Source organism: Camellia sinensis, chromosome 2, assembly GCF_055761805.1.
Source record: "Camellia sinensis isolate YWXY chromosome 2, ASM5576180v1, whole genome shotgun sequence".
In the NCBI taxonomy this organism is placed as follows: domain Eukaryota; kingdom Viridiplantae; phylum Streptophyta; class Magnoliopsida; order Ericales; family Theaceae; genus Camellia; species Camellia sinensis.
This window is the reverse complement of record NC_138962.1, coordinates 142017270-142033350: the sequence shown is the minus strand read 5'-3', so window position 1 is coordinate 142033350 and position 16081 is coordinate 142017270. Positions and strand designations below refer to the sequence as shown.

The 16081-nt window shown below is 36.1% G+C and overlaps 1 protein-coding gene across 1 annotated transcript in view; it reads right to left on the bottom strand.

The window, feature by feature from the left end:
• LOC114278250 (putative glycerol-3-phosphate dehydrogenase [NAD(+)] 1, cytosolic) overlaps nucleotides 1-11539 on the bottom strand; it is a 32255-nt gene extending 20716 nt beyond the window's left edge. The window contains exon 1 of the mRNA XM_028220261.2: nucleotides 10183-11539. Within this exon, the coding sequence (XP_028076062.1) occupies nucleotides 10183-10843 (661 nt within the window). The 5' untranslated portion in view covers nucleotides 10844-11539. The remainder of the gene's footprint in view (nucleotides 1-10182) is intronic.
• Between the last annotated feature and the right edge of the window lie 4542 nt (nucleotides 11540-16081).

Sequence of the window (16081 nt, the reverse complement as noted above, 5' to 3'; positions counted from 1 at the left end):
TGGACTGGTTAGTTGCAAACGATGCATCTATTAATTGTGTTTCGAAAAGTGTCACACTGAGACCCCCAAACCTAGCCGAGGTTATTTTCCAGGGTAAAGGGATAGTGCCCCCACCATACTTGATTTCGTCCATTAAGGCCTGTAAGTTAATTCAGAAGGGGTGTCGAGGTTACTTGTGTAGTATACTGAGTGATCAGAATGGAAATGTTAACTTAGCCGACATCCCGATTGTTAGTGATTTCCCCGACGTCTTTCCGGATGAATTGCCTGGCCACTTGACCGATAGAGAAATAGAGTTTACTGTCGACATTATATCGGGAACGCAGCCGATCTCCAAACCACCTTATAGAATGGCCCCCGCTGAACTTAGAGAATTGAAACTGCAATTGCAAGAGTTGTTAGATAAGGGATTTATTAGGCCGAGCACTTCACCGTGGGGAGCACCTGTTTTATTTGTTAAGAAGAAGGATGGCACACTCCGTCTTTGTATTGACTATAGAGAACTCAATAAAGTCACCATTAAGAACAAGTACCCGTTACCTAGAATTGATGATTTGCTTGATCAGTTACAAGGAGCACGAGTCTTTTCTAAGATCGACCTTCGGTCTGGTTACCATCAGCTTAAAGTTAAAGCCGAGGATGTTGAGAAGACTGCTTTTCGAACAAGATATGGCCACTACGAGTTTTTGGTAATGCCTTTTGGAGTGACCAATGCCCCTGCTGCATTTATGGATTTAATGAACCGAATCTTCAAACCATATTTAGATGAATTTGTAGTTGTTTTCATTGATGATATATTGATCTATTCCAAGAGTAATGTTGAACATGAAAACCATTTGAGACTTGCCTTACAGATTTTGAGAGAACGGAAATTGTATGCGAAGTTTAACAAGTGTGAGTTTTGGCTTTCTACCATCTCATTTTTGGGTCATGTGATTAATGAAGAGGGTATTTCAGTAGATCCTAGCAAAGTTGAAGCCGTAGTAAATTGGCCGAGGCCGACTAATGTGTCCGAGATTCGTAGTTTTCTGGGTTTGGCAGGATATTACAGGAAGTTTGTGAAAGATTTCTCACGGATTGCAATTCCATTAACGCAACTGACTAAGAAGGGAACACTGTATGAATGGACTAAAGATCGGGAGTCAGCCTTCCAAGAACTAAAGACGAGGTTAATTACAGCACGAGTACTGGTACTACCATCAGGTAACGAAGAGTTTCATGTCTATAGTGATGCATCGCATAAGAGTTTGGGTTGTGTATTAATGCAAAAGGGTAAGGTTATAGCTTATGCATCTCGTCAGTTGAAACCTCATGAGAAAAACTATCTTACCCATGACTTAGAATTGGCGGCCGTAGTATTTGCTTTAAAGATTTGGCGTCACTATTTGTATGGAGCTACTTGTCAGGTTTTTACAGATCATAAGAGCTTAAAGTATCTATTCACTCAGAAGGAATTGAATTTGAGACAGAGACGGTGGCTTGAGTTGTTGAAAGACTACGATATGCAGATTCAATATCACCCCGGGAAAGCCAACAGTGTAGCCGACGCTTTGAGCAGGAAGTCAGATGGAAATTTGGCGTGTTTAACCGTGATGTCAGCAGAGCCGACTATTGTTAATGAAGTAAAGACAAGACAGATGGAGGATAACTTCCTCAAGAAAATAGCCGAGGAGATTGACACAAGGCCGAGACCAGGGTATACCATCGAGAACCAAGTACTCAAGTTTGAAGGAAGGTTATGCGTGGCCGACATCCCAGAACTGAAGAAAAAGATTTTGCAGGAAGCTCATGGTTCCAAGTTTGCTGTCCATCCAGGGAACACCAAAATGTATCAAGATGTGAAACAGACCTTCTGGTGGCCAAATATGAAGAGAGAAATAGCCGAATTCGTGTCCCAGTGTTTACATTGTCAGCAAGTGAAGGCAGAACATCAAAGACCAGCAGGACTTCTTCAACCGTTGCCGATTCCTGAGTGGAAATGGGAGCACATCTCCATGGATTTTGTGATTGGTTTGCCGAAAACACCTAAGGGTATGGATTCAATTTGGGTTGTTGTCGATAGGTTAACTAAGTCAGCACACTTTCTACCCGTTAAGACTACCTTCAACGCCAATCAACTTGCCTTGCTATATGTGAACGAGATTGTCAGACTTCATGGAGTGCCGATGTCAATTGTTTCAGACCGAGATCCTAAATTTGTTTCTAGATTTTGGCAGAGTCTACAAAGGGCTTTTGGAGCCGAGCTGAGATTTAGTACAGCCTTTCATCCCCAGACAGATGGGCAGACTGAGAGGACAATTCAGACGCTTGAAGATATGCTTAGACTTTGTGTATTGGACTTCCAAGGAAGTTGGGGAACACATTTGCCCTTAGTGGAATTCGCTTACAATAACAGTTATCAAGCTAGCATTGGCATGGCGCCGTATGAAGCCTTGTATGGAAGAAAATGTAGGTCGCCGATATGTTGGACCGAAGTCGGAGACAGAACTCTGCTTGGTCCCGAATTGATTCAAGTGACAACGGAGAAGATTAAACTTATCCAACAGAGGATTAAAACTGCCCAGAGCCGACAAAAGAGCTACGCCGACCAGAGAAGGAATGAGTTAGAGTTCGAAGTTGGGAATCATGTATTCCTGAAGGTTTCACCAGTAAAAGGGGTTTCCAGATTTGGAAGAAAAGGTAAGTTAGCACCTCGCTATATTGGGCCATTTGAAATTCTTGAGAGAATTAACCCCGTTGCCTACAGACTTGCTTTACCGCCGGATTTGAGCCAAGTCCACAATGTGTTTCATGTTTCGATGTTGAGGAAGTACATCCGAGATCCACTACATGTAATTGATCATTCCGAGATCACAGTTAATGAGGATTTGGGCTACGAGGAAAAGCCGATGAGGATTATTGACAGGCAAGTGAGGCAGTTGAGAAACAAATCGATACCGATGGTAAAGGTCGAATGGAAGGGCATTATGGCATGGAAGCCACGTGGGAAAAGGAAGAGGATGTGAGAATCCGTTATCCAGAGCTGTTCATAGAGCAAGGTAATCTAAGTTTGGGGACCAAACTTCTTTAAGGGGGGTAGGATGTAACAACCCTCACCTTACTCTTGCCATACTTGCATACATTCTTGCATGGTCTTGCTTGTTATGTTAATTTGAAGGTTTTGTCTTGCCTTGATTTGCTTAAAGTTGCTTGCATGATTTTGTTCCTTGCTTAGTGTATGTGTGTGTGCGTAGTCGAGGTCATTTTGAGCTTAGTCCGCCTTTGACCCTTGTACTTAGAACTATCTTGAGATCTTGTTCAACCCCATCTTCACCTCGGGCATTCATTGCCGAGATGTTTTGCACTTGAACCTTGCCCGCAGGCAGGTATGGCCTAGGCCGAGATGTGGCACACCCCGGCCAAGGTGTGGCACAGCTTAGTCAAGTGTCGTCCTCCCTAGCCGATGTTTTTCTATCCTGTTGCTGGATCCTTGTTTTGAGCCGATGTCATCTTGTTGCCGATGTGTCTTACCCGAGCTTGCTGCATACGATTTGTCAGAGACTTGTCTTGTCTATCAATCACCTTTTTGGAGCTGAACCAACCCAATAATGCCACGTGTCCGAGCTGATTGTTAAGACAGCCGGCAGGCCTTGAAACACATCATTTTCTTGTCTCAAATCTTTGTCTTAGAGAGAGAAGCTCTAGAGAAGTTCTTGAGTGAGAGTAAGTCTCCCAAGCTTGATCTTCGTGGTTTGAACCGTTGGATCCGAGTTTTGAGGTTAGAATCTTGATCTCCTTTGGTTGTTCTTGCTGATCATCTAGCTGCATTGCATGATCGGATTTGTTTTGCATGTCATGCATCGTTTTGAAGTTGGTTTTGGAAAGAGAAAATGGTTTTTCATGTGTTCTTGAAGAAAGTCTCATTTTGATCGAAAAGTTTGGAACGAAAACCATGTTTTGTGTTTGTTCTTGCATGACTTTCTTGAATGGATACCCAGGTCCGTATATTTTGAACTCTGGCATGAAAACTCAGATTTTTGTAACAAGTTGTGAGCTTGCATCCATCTTTCAAATGATCATGTTCTTCATACTCTTCAAAGGAAAACCCAGGTTTTCCCTGACTTTGTTTAACGGGACCTCGGCTTAGTCCTGGACGGTACCCAGTGTGTTTTCGAGAAGCGGGAGCAGTGATTAAGCTCCCAGCTTGTTTTGCTTTGTCTTTGACTTGGATCTGGCAAGAATGCCGAGATCATTTGCATGTATATAGAGCTTGCTTTGAGAATGTGACTTGCCATGTGATTGTAGGTCCTTGATATTTGCTTTGAGTCTACACCTGAAGAACTAGGTGAGTGGTATTTCTAATAAAGCTATGTTACACTTGCTTTGATAAATCTTGTTTTGTTTGTTTTGACGTGGTATTTGCTAAGCATGAATAAATAGCCTTGTCTGATTGTTATCCTCGGAAAGTCCCTTGTGCTGGAGGACTCTAAACTTTCGCAGTACTATGTGTAAAAGGATACGGTCCTTGTTAAATCGGGCTACGGGCCTAAGTAACACAAGTCCCTTGTGCTGGAGGACTCTAAACTTTCGCAGTACTAAGTATAAAAGGATACGGTCCTTGTTAAACCGGGCTACGGGCCTAAGTAACACAAGTCCCTTGTGCTGGAGGACTCTAAACTTTCGCAGTACCACATGAATGATGAATACGGTTCATCCCTTGCTTCGCCGATGTTATGATAATTGAATGATGAATACGGTTCATCCCTTACTTCGCCGATGTTATGATAATTGAATGATGAATACGGTTCATCCCTTACTTCGCCGATGTTATGATAATTGAATGATGAATACGGTTCATCCCTTGCTTCGCCGATGTTATGATACTTGAATGATGAATACGGTTCATCCCTTGTTTTACCTTTGTCAGTAAACATCTTTGGATACTTGTAATATTTGATTGATGAATACGGTTCATCCCTCGTCTTGTTACAGTTGATGAGTTTCGTTTTGAAGGACCTCGGCTATTCATGCAAAACCTTTATTTTTTAGTACCATTCACTGAGTTTTGTACTCACCCCTCTATATATATGTAGGTGATGAGCAGGACGGCGGCGACGCCTAGAACGTTTTGGATGCTTGTTTTGGAATCGTGATTATGTCGGCTTTACTTTTGTATTTACGTCGGCGATGCCCTGATTTGCATGTCGGCAAATCTTGAAAATCATGCTTCTTGACTTGTATTAGCTGTATTTTGTACATGTCGGCTCGAGAAGCCTTTTGATCAAGATGTAACATGTATTTTACCTTGTTGTATTTAAGTTGTAAAGTTAATTGGAATGTTTGGCATTGCTTTGATCTACGCACAGCTCTTATGGACCACTTGTATTTGATTTATTGCTTCCGCATTTGTGAGCCCCCTATATCCATACTCTGATTTTGTTAAGTTTTTGAAAAGTTGGCCTTCGGTAATTACGGATTACTGGCCATCACGGCACCAAACTACTAGGGGCGGTTTGGGGTCGTAACAGTTTGGGTAAAAAGGGAGTTGCTTGGTTGACTAGGTTGTTTAGTAAAATTTTGTTGACTAGGAACATGCCAGATGAGTGGAGGAAGAGTATTTTAGTGCCAATCTATAAGAATAAAGGAAATGTCCAGAATTGCAACAACTATACAGGAATCAAACTAATGTGTCATATAATAAAAGTGTGGGAGAGGGTGATAGAACGCAGATTGCGAGATATAATAGAGGTGTCAGAGAATCAATTTGGATTTATGCCTGGCAGGTCAACAATGGAAGCGATCTATCAATTTGGATTTATGCCTGGCAGGTCAACAATGTTTATCATTTTCCTAGCATCTTCTCTCATTTCCTCTTCACTTCCTTTTACATTCACTTGGAAGCCAAACATAGCTTCCACTTGGAAATAGATTGCAATCTAATCTCTCCAATCATGTTTACATCGATTTGAGTATCTATTTACTCTTTTCCATGAGTAGAGATGTAGATTCTTTCTCATTTCTTTGATTATAGTTATATTTTTGTGAGTTGCTTCCATAATCATCATATAATGATTCATATTGTTTGATGATTAGGGAAGCTTATCTATCTCTTCCGTGATCATTTTCATGCTAGGAGGGATGGATTACATTCATTTTATTATTTGCTACTATTTCTCTCATCTTGTGGTGATTGAGATTGGGATTCTCTATTTGTGCTTATTATGAAGCTTCCACGGCTTGAATGGATTGCATCCTCTCATCATACTTAATGATTGAGGATGAATTCATCATGTCTAGCTTCTAGAAGCATTCTAAGAGAATTAGTGCTTTTCTCTTGTATTCCTCTATTAGAGAAGCAGTTTAGCTCTTTTTCTTTTATTGTTTTGTTTCTCAGTATTCTCTTACTTGATAGCTTCTACATCTCCATTTAGAATCCTTGTTAGTGTAATTAGCCTATTCTTGATAACTTTTATTTTCATCAATAGCTTGTTTCTATTGTATTCTTAGATTGCTTCTTTTTGTTTTATAGCTTTGATGAATGATTGCTTCTCTTCTCTTTCTCTATCCCTTTTATTTGATGTCTTCCATATTTGTTTTGGCATCATATGTTCTTTTACTCATCATTTTCCATGTCTTGAATCCATTTTTCATGCATAGGATAGGACTTGGCTCATTATATTTAGCACTTTCTTGGGTTCTTACGTGATTATGTGTGCAATTCCATATTTTGAGATGGTTCACATGTCATATGTTAGTAGTCAAGTCCTTAGTTGCATTCTTGTGTATACATTACATTAGTTTCTTTGCATCTAGGATCATGCATATTTTGTAACCCTTTGCACTTGGCTTGATGCGGATGAGTATTAGGTGAGTTCCTTTGATGTTTGCATCCCGATTGTGTGTGTTTCCCTTACAATGTCTTGCATACTACCATGAGGCTACATGCTTACTTGGCATATCTCTTTAATTGCCGGTGGATGGAGGTTATTTCACTTAAATTGGGATAATCTTAATTTCTATATATGTGAACTCATCTTTTTCTTTGAGTTGCACATTTTCAAACTCTTTTCTAAATATGCATGAGATCAAAGTATTCCAAAATAAGTGATTTAATCTATACTTGTTTGCTTCAATTAGTAATGTTAGTATTAATAATCGGAACATGAGCATATCTTGGCAATGAATCTCATATTGTGAATCAGTAAAGACCGATCTTTGATCGGGTGAGTAGGAGTGCTCAATTCATGCTCATCCCCCCTCATACCTAAGTTCCCAAACCGAGACACTTTAGTTGTGACAGACAGTGGCCTTTGACACGAGTCATAGGTTTTCTAGTTTTCCCAAAAGATTAGGTGGCGACTCTAAGTCTAGTGATGTAATGGATATTTGGCATTTCTTGTGTTTAGTGGATTTTCTATGGATTTGTTAGATTTGGACTCTCATTTGTTTCACATTGCATTCATGAAATTAGACAGGAATTTGAATTGTCGGGTGCGCTCGGATACCCTCCGAGAGATCCCACAGTGGTCTCTCATAATAGAAAAAAGATAAAAACCAACATCCCAGGCAACATAAAAAAATCCTTTGAATAATAATGCAGATTATAAGAGGCCGAAGAAATAAGAAATTTAAGTAAAGAGAAATATTGAAAGGTTTGACTTCAAAGGAATAAGCCCAAGAAGCTTATGCTTAAGTCTTATCAACTCACACAGGTGTTATGACTCAACCTATTTATGTATTTCATCTACCCTTTTGTCTCCTCCTTCTATTATCAGTTACACATTTACCCCTCATTATTAAAAGTTTCTTGGAATCAACTAGATAAAAAAATAACATCATATTTCAATTCTAGTAATACAAGGTCACTAACAGAAGAAATTTAAAAATTACTCAATAAAGTTTTCAAAAAAAAAAAAAAAGTTAAGTGAATTAATAATATTAATCAACTCAAACATATCCAAATGAAATCCATTCACCATAAGCTACTATCTAAAATTTATTAAAATAGTTAGAAATGTTTGGATGTATGTCCAACAAGTATTGGAAATTGTCCGATGAGTTTCGTGTCTGGACATTTTCAAGATGTCATGGCTAATCAACGAATGGCAAGTTTCATTTACCTGTAGCTTGATTTGGATTGAAAACCTATAGCAGCTTGGAGCACACTCGAATGAACTCACACAAGAAGCAATCTTTTTTATCCAACAATAGTATGATAAATTTCTCAGCTATCCTGTCTCTTCTCTCCCAATTGACTATGATCAGGTCTCTAACTGGTCTCTGAAGGTCCTATTCTGTCTCATTGACAAATGTCCACGGGTCCTATTGCGCCAACAAGAATTCCATCATGTACTTCCATTGTGCATAGCACCATGAAACCTATCCCTGACACACTGATTGTGGTCACTAACGTCATTGATATGATGGGTGTAGTCACAGAGGTAGGACGACGGAATTCTCTATCAAATAAGGAGGGAGGGGGCTCATGGTCCGTAGTCTCATTTTTGCTGAGTATGTAGCTGAGCTCCACTGCTGAATGAGGTGACATGAAACTCATTGAACAATTTTCAACACGTCATACATCACACTTCTGACTACTTTTAAAAAATTTCTAGACTCTCACACGCTTGAAACACTTGTGAAACACGTGTCTATTACTTAGACACACTCACGTGAAACGCATTAAAAATTTGAATAAAATAACTTGAAATACAATGACAAAAGAAAAATAAGATAAATTTATACTTATTCTCCTCATTTAGACTTTAAAAATTATTATCTTTGAATTAATTATTCATACATATGACATATAATAATTACTTATCCTAATATATGCCATTTAATAAATATATAAAACTATATTTTTTGTGTGTTTTCCAAGTGTCATGTCTGTGCCTGTGTCCCTATTAGTTATCAGTGTTGTGTCTGTGTCTGTGCTTCCTAGGCTACTATGAATGATTAGCCTAGAAAGCACATTTTGCAGCATTAGCTAACCATAAGCTATATTCACTAGCTCTTGAAACAATTGAGATAATCAAGATCTCCAACAACTCAAAGAACAAGTAGCCATCACTTCAAGTATTCAACAAGTTTTACATTTTGCACGTCAATAAGGGCTTACAGGAAGCACATAATCCATAATATGCTAATAGAACCTCTCTCTTTCGTTGTGGGCAAGTCCAATAGAATCATGCTATACACCAGTAAAACACCCTTCCATGTTAAAACCAAACCCAAACCAAACCAAACTAAGCCTTAAATCCCATCAAACGGGGTCGGCTCGCAGCGGCGACATCTATCGTTCAAGTTAAGTCATTTCCTACCCATCAGCCACTGGTATCCTTTGGCAAGGAATACAGTCGTGTCCAGGTTCCATTGAAAATAAATGGTTTCTTAAAGGGGTAAATTTGTGAAAAATCATAGCGGTCAAATGCAAATGAATCCTTTTGGTTCGCCTAAGACAAAAGCTTTGTAGACCATCAAATGAAGATGACGTGGAATGGACACTAATTTTGGCATTACAATTGTATAATTATATTAATGTGTTTAATTTTATTTTTTCTATAGTTGATTTAGGATCTTAGTAATATTTAGTTTCTTATATTATTCAGGATTAAGTAATCAAATAATGATATGATTTATTTTCCTATTTTGAATTAGGGTTTATAGCCTATAAATATTAGGTCTTTGCATTGTTATATTTAGCTTTGGATTAATGTTATTACCCATAAGGTTGTGACCATTCAAGATTAGGATTGCCCTTGTATTCTTCTTCTCTTTCTTTATGCTTATTCTTCTTGAATTTTTTTATCTTCTCTTTTGGATCAATTTTCCACATATTCTAGTTTGGGATCAATTGAAGAGTTGAACCGATTTGTTAATAACCGTTCGACATCAGAAGGTATGCTATTTTAAGTCAGCAAATCACATTTCTTTCAATCCTACAAGAAAATCAAGCACAAAGAAAAAACAGTTCTTAGGTAATAACAGAAGAAGACAAATTAAATCGTACAGCATCAATTATCCAGCAGCTGCTGCATAACAATCAACTAATCTATTCCCATCTAAAGCAAATCACTGCCGAACAAAATTCTTGTCAGCCTTAACCACAAACAGAGTATGTATGGCATCTCTGCTAAGAATATAACACAACTAGTCCAGGACACAAATATAAAGAAAGGAGAGAGAGAGGTGAGGTCTTACTTGCCCGGTTGATCATTTGAGTTGGAGTTACAATACGTGGTTCAGGCTCCAATTCGGCCTCTATACCTTTTGCCAGTGAAATGATTATTGGCACTGTAATTCTTTCCTTCCAATACCTATTAATTTCTTCAAATACCCCACGGATTTCTGTTGATGGCAAGCCATTCACCACAATATCAGCATCCCACACAGCCTCCTGCAAGTTGGTGACAACCTTTAAAGGGCAAAGTGGTGTGTCAATCATATTCAAGCAAAACCCATCTTTCAAAATCTCATCTGCATATAGGGTACGGTCACCTAATCTTGCCTCCACATACTTCAAATATGCACAGCGCCTAATCAGTCTCCTCAACACATCTTCCCTTGAGTTTATCACCTCAAATAGGTGCTCGGCTGTCCCTCTATCAACAGATCTTCCAGGTCTTCTCCATATCCTAATCTGAACCTGGTCTCGAAGGTGACCATAGCTGTCCTGCAACATTGCAGCAAAAACACTACCCCAAGCACCTGCCCCAACTGCGACAATCCTCAAAGTATCACCATCAGCTTTCCCTAAAAGGCGACGAAGCTCATCAACCTTCTCTTCTGTTGACCCATTTGAGTTGTGAATTAACCCATTTGGGTACACATTTTCCGCCATCCCCTTAGTACTCTCAACCATCTTCTCCAATTACAATCAACTTCAACTATTGACAAAGCAATCCAACCCAACTAATGCCCTCACACAAAAACCTCGTGGGTGTTTTCTCTAAGCTAGAAAATATTAGGCCTAAACTTCAAACCCTGTTTATGAATCAATTTATGAACTTTTTTGAACAACAAATTCTGAGTTTTATATAGGTTATGCCCTACTGTACCACACAACTAAAATCAGAAAATTGAATACCCAATCATCAAGATATGCTTGTGGGTTATTCACCAAATCCTCTACCGCTTCTTCAAATTGTAGTCAAAAGAAACAAAAATAAAGGCGTTTACCACATGGATCTTTGCTCCACTCAATCCATCAGCATCAGTAAAACAAAAAAATAATAATAATAATAAATGCCAACATTGAAGGAACATTTATGAGCATCAAAGTTTGAAAACTCCGTCAAAAAACTTGGGTAAACTACCCCACCAAACAAACAAGTCAGAACAAAAGAGATAAGCCATACAAGGGGGAAACCGACACAGCCTGCGTTTGTCGACTCCTGCAAAATAAGCACCAAATTGGGGTCGTTTTCTCTTGCGATTTTGTTCACGCGGAGTGATTAACTTTTTGTAGAGAGAGACGAGAGAGAAAGAGAGAAAGAGAGAGAGAGTTGTCTTTCATTTGCTTCCACGAACCAACTGTTGCAAAAGATAGTTTTATGTTAGATTTTAGCGTGAGTTACGCTGATAGTACTTATTCGTGTTATTTTTGGGCAAGGTTGACCACTCTAAAATAATTTATTTTTTTATTTTTTTATCTTTTTTTTATTATATTATCTCTTTATTTTTTTACACATTTTATCATAAAAAGATAAAAAATGTACTTATTTAGATCATCACAAACAATCCCTTAGTCTTAACTTTTTAATTGCGTCATATTTAATTTTAAATTTTGAATCTTATTTTAAATAAAGATAATTGAAGGTATTATTAAATTTTTTAAGGGTAAAATTATAAATTTGATAAAATATAAATTAATTTGACAAAATAAATGTCAAACAAATATTTTTAAATTTTTAAAAATTATTTCTACTCGCTAAAAATAAAATTATGTAAAATTAATAAATTTTTTAGACATTTATTTATTTTTTTTACCAAATTAATTTTTATTATGTGTTTGGATGATGATCATGTAAAATTAATCTTAAAAATTAATCATGTAATTTTTATTAATTTTTTGTCAATTTTTATTAATTTTATCATTGGTGGATAAAAATAATTTTTAAAAAATTAAAATATTTTTTTGACATTTATTTTTGTCAAATTAATTTATATTTTATTAAATTGACGATTTTGCCCTTGAAATTAAACAATGGTATCTTCAATTGTCTTTATTTGGAACAAGATTTAAAATTCAGGGTCAAATGTGTCACAATTGAAAAGGCAGGGATCAAAGTGACACGAGTCCTAAACTATAGAGACTATTTGTGTAATTTGCCCTAGATTTTAATGTAAAATTAAGGGATTGTTTGGAGTGTCCTTATTTATTTTTTTGAATTTTTTGATTAAACAGTTGAGGAAAAAAGATGGTTATTTGACATAATTTTTTGAGTTTTTACGAAAAAATGTGTATTAAGAAATTGTGTAAATTAGTATATAGGAGAAAATTGAATGGAATAGGCGGTACAGTAGGATGAATTCAGAGACAGCGTTGGCAGGGTAGAGGCTGGGAGATGATTCCCTACTTTTCGAGAATTGAATTTGAGGTGTTGTTCAGCCTGTGGGAGCTCACCACGAGTCCTTGTTTTGCTAATCAAAACCGTTTAATGTGTAAAATTCGTCGAGTACTATTTTTTTGTAAAAAATCACGTTGATCGGATATCGATAACTATCTGATCGGATTAATTTGTTTTCAACCGTTAACTATAACACCATCCATTTTATAAATTTTAACTGATTCGATCATATAGTTACCGATATCTGATCAACGTGATTTTTAATAGGCATACGGGACTCGACGAGTTCTACACATTGACGGTTCAGATTATTAAAACGGGACCCGTGATGGGCGTCCACGGTCAAAACAACACTGAGTTATTTGTGCACCTAAATAAGTGCAATTTTCCAAAAAGTCAGCTCCGCCTGTGGGACGTCAGAGTTGTTTGAAAATTAATTTTGTGTAAAATTATTTTTTAAAATATTTTTTTTTTGTGAATAGTGATAATTTTTTAACTTTTTAACTTTTTTTGGAGATCTCAAACCAGGCCTAAATTAGGTTTTAATTATTGGTTGATGTGGGATTAAATGGGTTTAAATTTTTTATAATAAAATTTTTATACTATCAAAAAAATGATAAAAAATTATTAAGAATTGAATGAGAAATTAATAATGCTATATGTACTAACTAATATGCTGACAGATGATGTGTTATAATTTTAGAGATTTTGTATATTTGTAATTTGTATAATAAGTAGAGTCAATAATAATGGCATAACACTAGTTAGTACACTAGTGTGTACATTAATTGATGCATGTAGCACCATGGATAAGACAATAGGTATTGGGAATTATCAATCCCACGTTGATTGTAAAGGAAAGTTTTAATTGGTATTTAAATCTTAAGATTTTGATAAGGGCATGAATCCTTTGGGGCGTCTAAATTTTCTGAAAGAAGAGTGTTATAGATGCTTCAAAGATGGACTTGGGCCAAAACAATGGTCGAAGTTGGTTATGCAAAAATTGCCATGCATACCGGACCAGACCGGACTTGTCGGGGTCTGTGATCCGTGGATCTTGGGGCTTAGATTAGATTTGGGTTGGGTCGAATTGGTGGTTTACCAACCTAATCTTTTTGGACCAAGTTTGTTTAATGGCTACAGATATACATACATGTGTATATAGAGTGTGTAACTTACACACTTACTCTCTATCAGTTTTGTGCATTGCTCTATGGGTGCATTTGCTACCAGCCTTCATGGCTGGGAGACCCCTCATCTCTCCCCTATTATGTATAAAATGAGGCCATCTTTCTTGGTTTTTACACAGAATTTTTTGCCTCCATAATATATAGTCAATTTGCCCATATAATTTTCTTCTTGTGTGAGAGAATGTTGCCGTTGTCAGTTCACCGGAGCTAAACAGAAGTTATTTTTACCTTAGCAAGTCTATATCGTCGTATCCTGAGAGACAGACGCCGATACACCTCCACCACCCACGGTGAGGCGGCGAATCTGTTTTAAGGATATTGTGATACCACACAGGTTTCAATTTGCTATCTTTTCTATGTTTTATCTTGTTATGTATTTCTATTCAATTTCCAACATGTTTTCTTGTTCTGTAATTTATATTATTAAATATGAATCTCTTTGTTTTTATCTAATTGCACAATTTGGATAACAATCTTAAAACAAATTTTATATATTTTCCTAAAATTGGTCCAATAGATTCATATGTATTTTGTGATAAATTAATTTACATTAAATTTGCTACTGCTAATACACAATTAAAAAAAAATGGAAACTGTAAGCACACTAGTTTATTTATTTGTTCAATTTTTTTCAATTCATATTTCTTTCAAGTAGATATATATACATATATTTATGTGCTTGGTATTGTTTCGAAAGATCAGAAGTTTAGGAGTAGCATGCTAGTTGTTTATGATTGTAAAGTATAGCACGGTTTGTTATAATATTACATAAAATCGGAATAGTTTCTGCATAGGCTATTGTCTCACTCCATGGGATCCATGATTAGAAATTCATATTTAGTTTATTATATTAGTCTATACAATGTTATGTTTTAATTTTCCAATTTAATAAGGATGTTTTTTATTTTTACATCTCTATCATAATTTGCATGCCTATTTGGTTATAATTTTATTTTATGAGTACGATTTATAATTTCCTATCATGCTTTGCAGTTTTTTTATTTTATTTTATATTTTATAATATAATTTTTATGCTCATGAGTTTTTAAATGTTTTAGTTAAAATTGACATGCTAATTATGTTCTTCTTTTCTAGTATAATATGCATGTTCTTATTTTCTAGATCCTAATTTACTTCACATGTTTATTAATTCTAGATTTGTAGGCTAATTTTCATGTTCTAAATTTTCTAAATTTAAGTTAAATTACATACTTATCATTGTCTAGAGTTCTAGAATTATTTACAAGTTCAACGGTGCTAGGGACCCCAGTGGGGGCACCCCCAGCACCCCCAGTTTTTTTTCATTGGTCCAGAATTTTTTTTTTTTTTTCTTTCTTTCCAATCACCCACAGCCACGTGGGCTGGGGGTCACTGGGGGTCCGGGGAAACTGGGGGTCTGCCGCATTAATCTTACAAGTTTATTGCTTTCTAAAAATTTCATATAACTATTGCCTATTAAATTTTTAATTTAATTATTTAGAGTTATAAGATTTTGTAACTTGTGGAGTATTTTAATTTATTAGATAATTTTGTTATTAAATTAATATATTACTTTTACAGTTTCTTTCAATTATTTGCTTTGTATTTTGTTGTAGTTTTCTGCTAATTTTCGTTACAGGAATACCTATGTGAAAGGGAATGAAAAAAAAAAAATCCAAATGAATAGGATTTGGGTTTCAAATAAAAAGTTTTGAACTACTAACCTTTTTGTTGAACAGAAATACATAAACGTAGAAAGGAATTTTTAGATCAATAAAAATCCTATTTGGATTGGTTTATATTTCTTTATACTTAAAGCACTTTTTTGCTTGAGCTTTCATTGTGGTTGTTTACCAATATTTGTTAAGCAAGTTTGTTTGCTTATTGTTTTGGAAGCATTTTATTTGCTTGTAATTGTTGTAGTAATTTTTTTTTAATTGCTTGTAATTTGATTGGCAATTTTTTACTTGCTTGTAAGTTTTGGAACTTGGTTTGTTGTAACCTAATTTATTCCCTAGAAAACTTAATTCTAAAAATTGTTTCCCATGGACTAAGAGTCAACATGCTCTTAAAAGTTTTATCCAAAGTTAACTAGGTCTTAAGTGGGATCAATGTGACCCCTCCAGTCTTCTTGAAAACTTTTTTGATCATGTTCGATTTTAGGGTAAATGGTAAGATTAGTTTTGAATTAAATTCCAATTTTGAGATTTTCTAGTGTTAAGTTTAATTTCTAAAAACACAGAATAGTGAAATTTTGCTGTATTTTTCAGAAGAAAAATGCTTTGGAGCTTTAATTCTTAAACTTTAAAGCCAGCTCTAATGAGTTGGCAGTAGGCCCCACCCACTTGATGTGATTTTTTT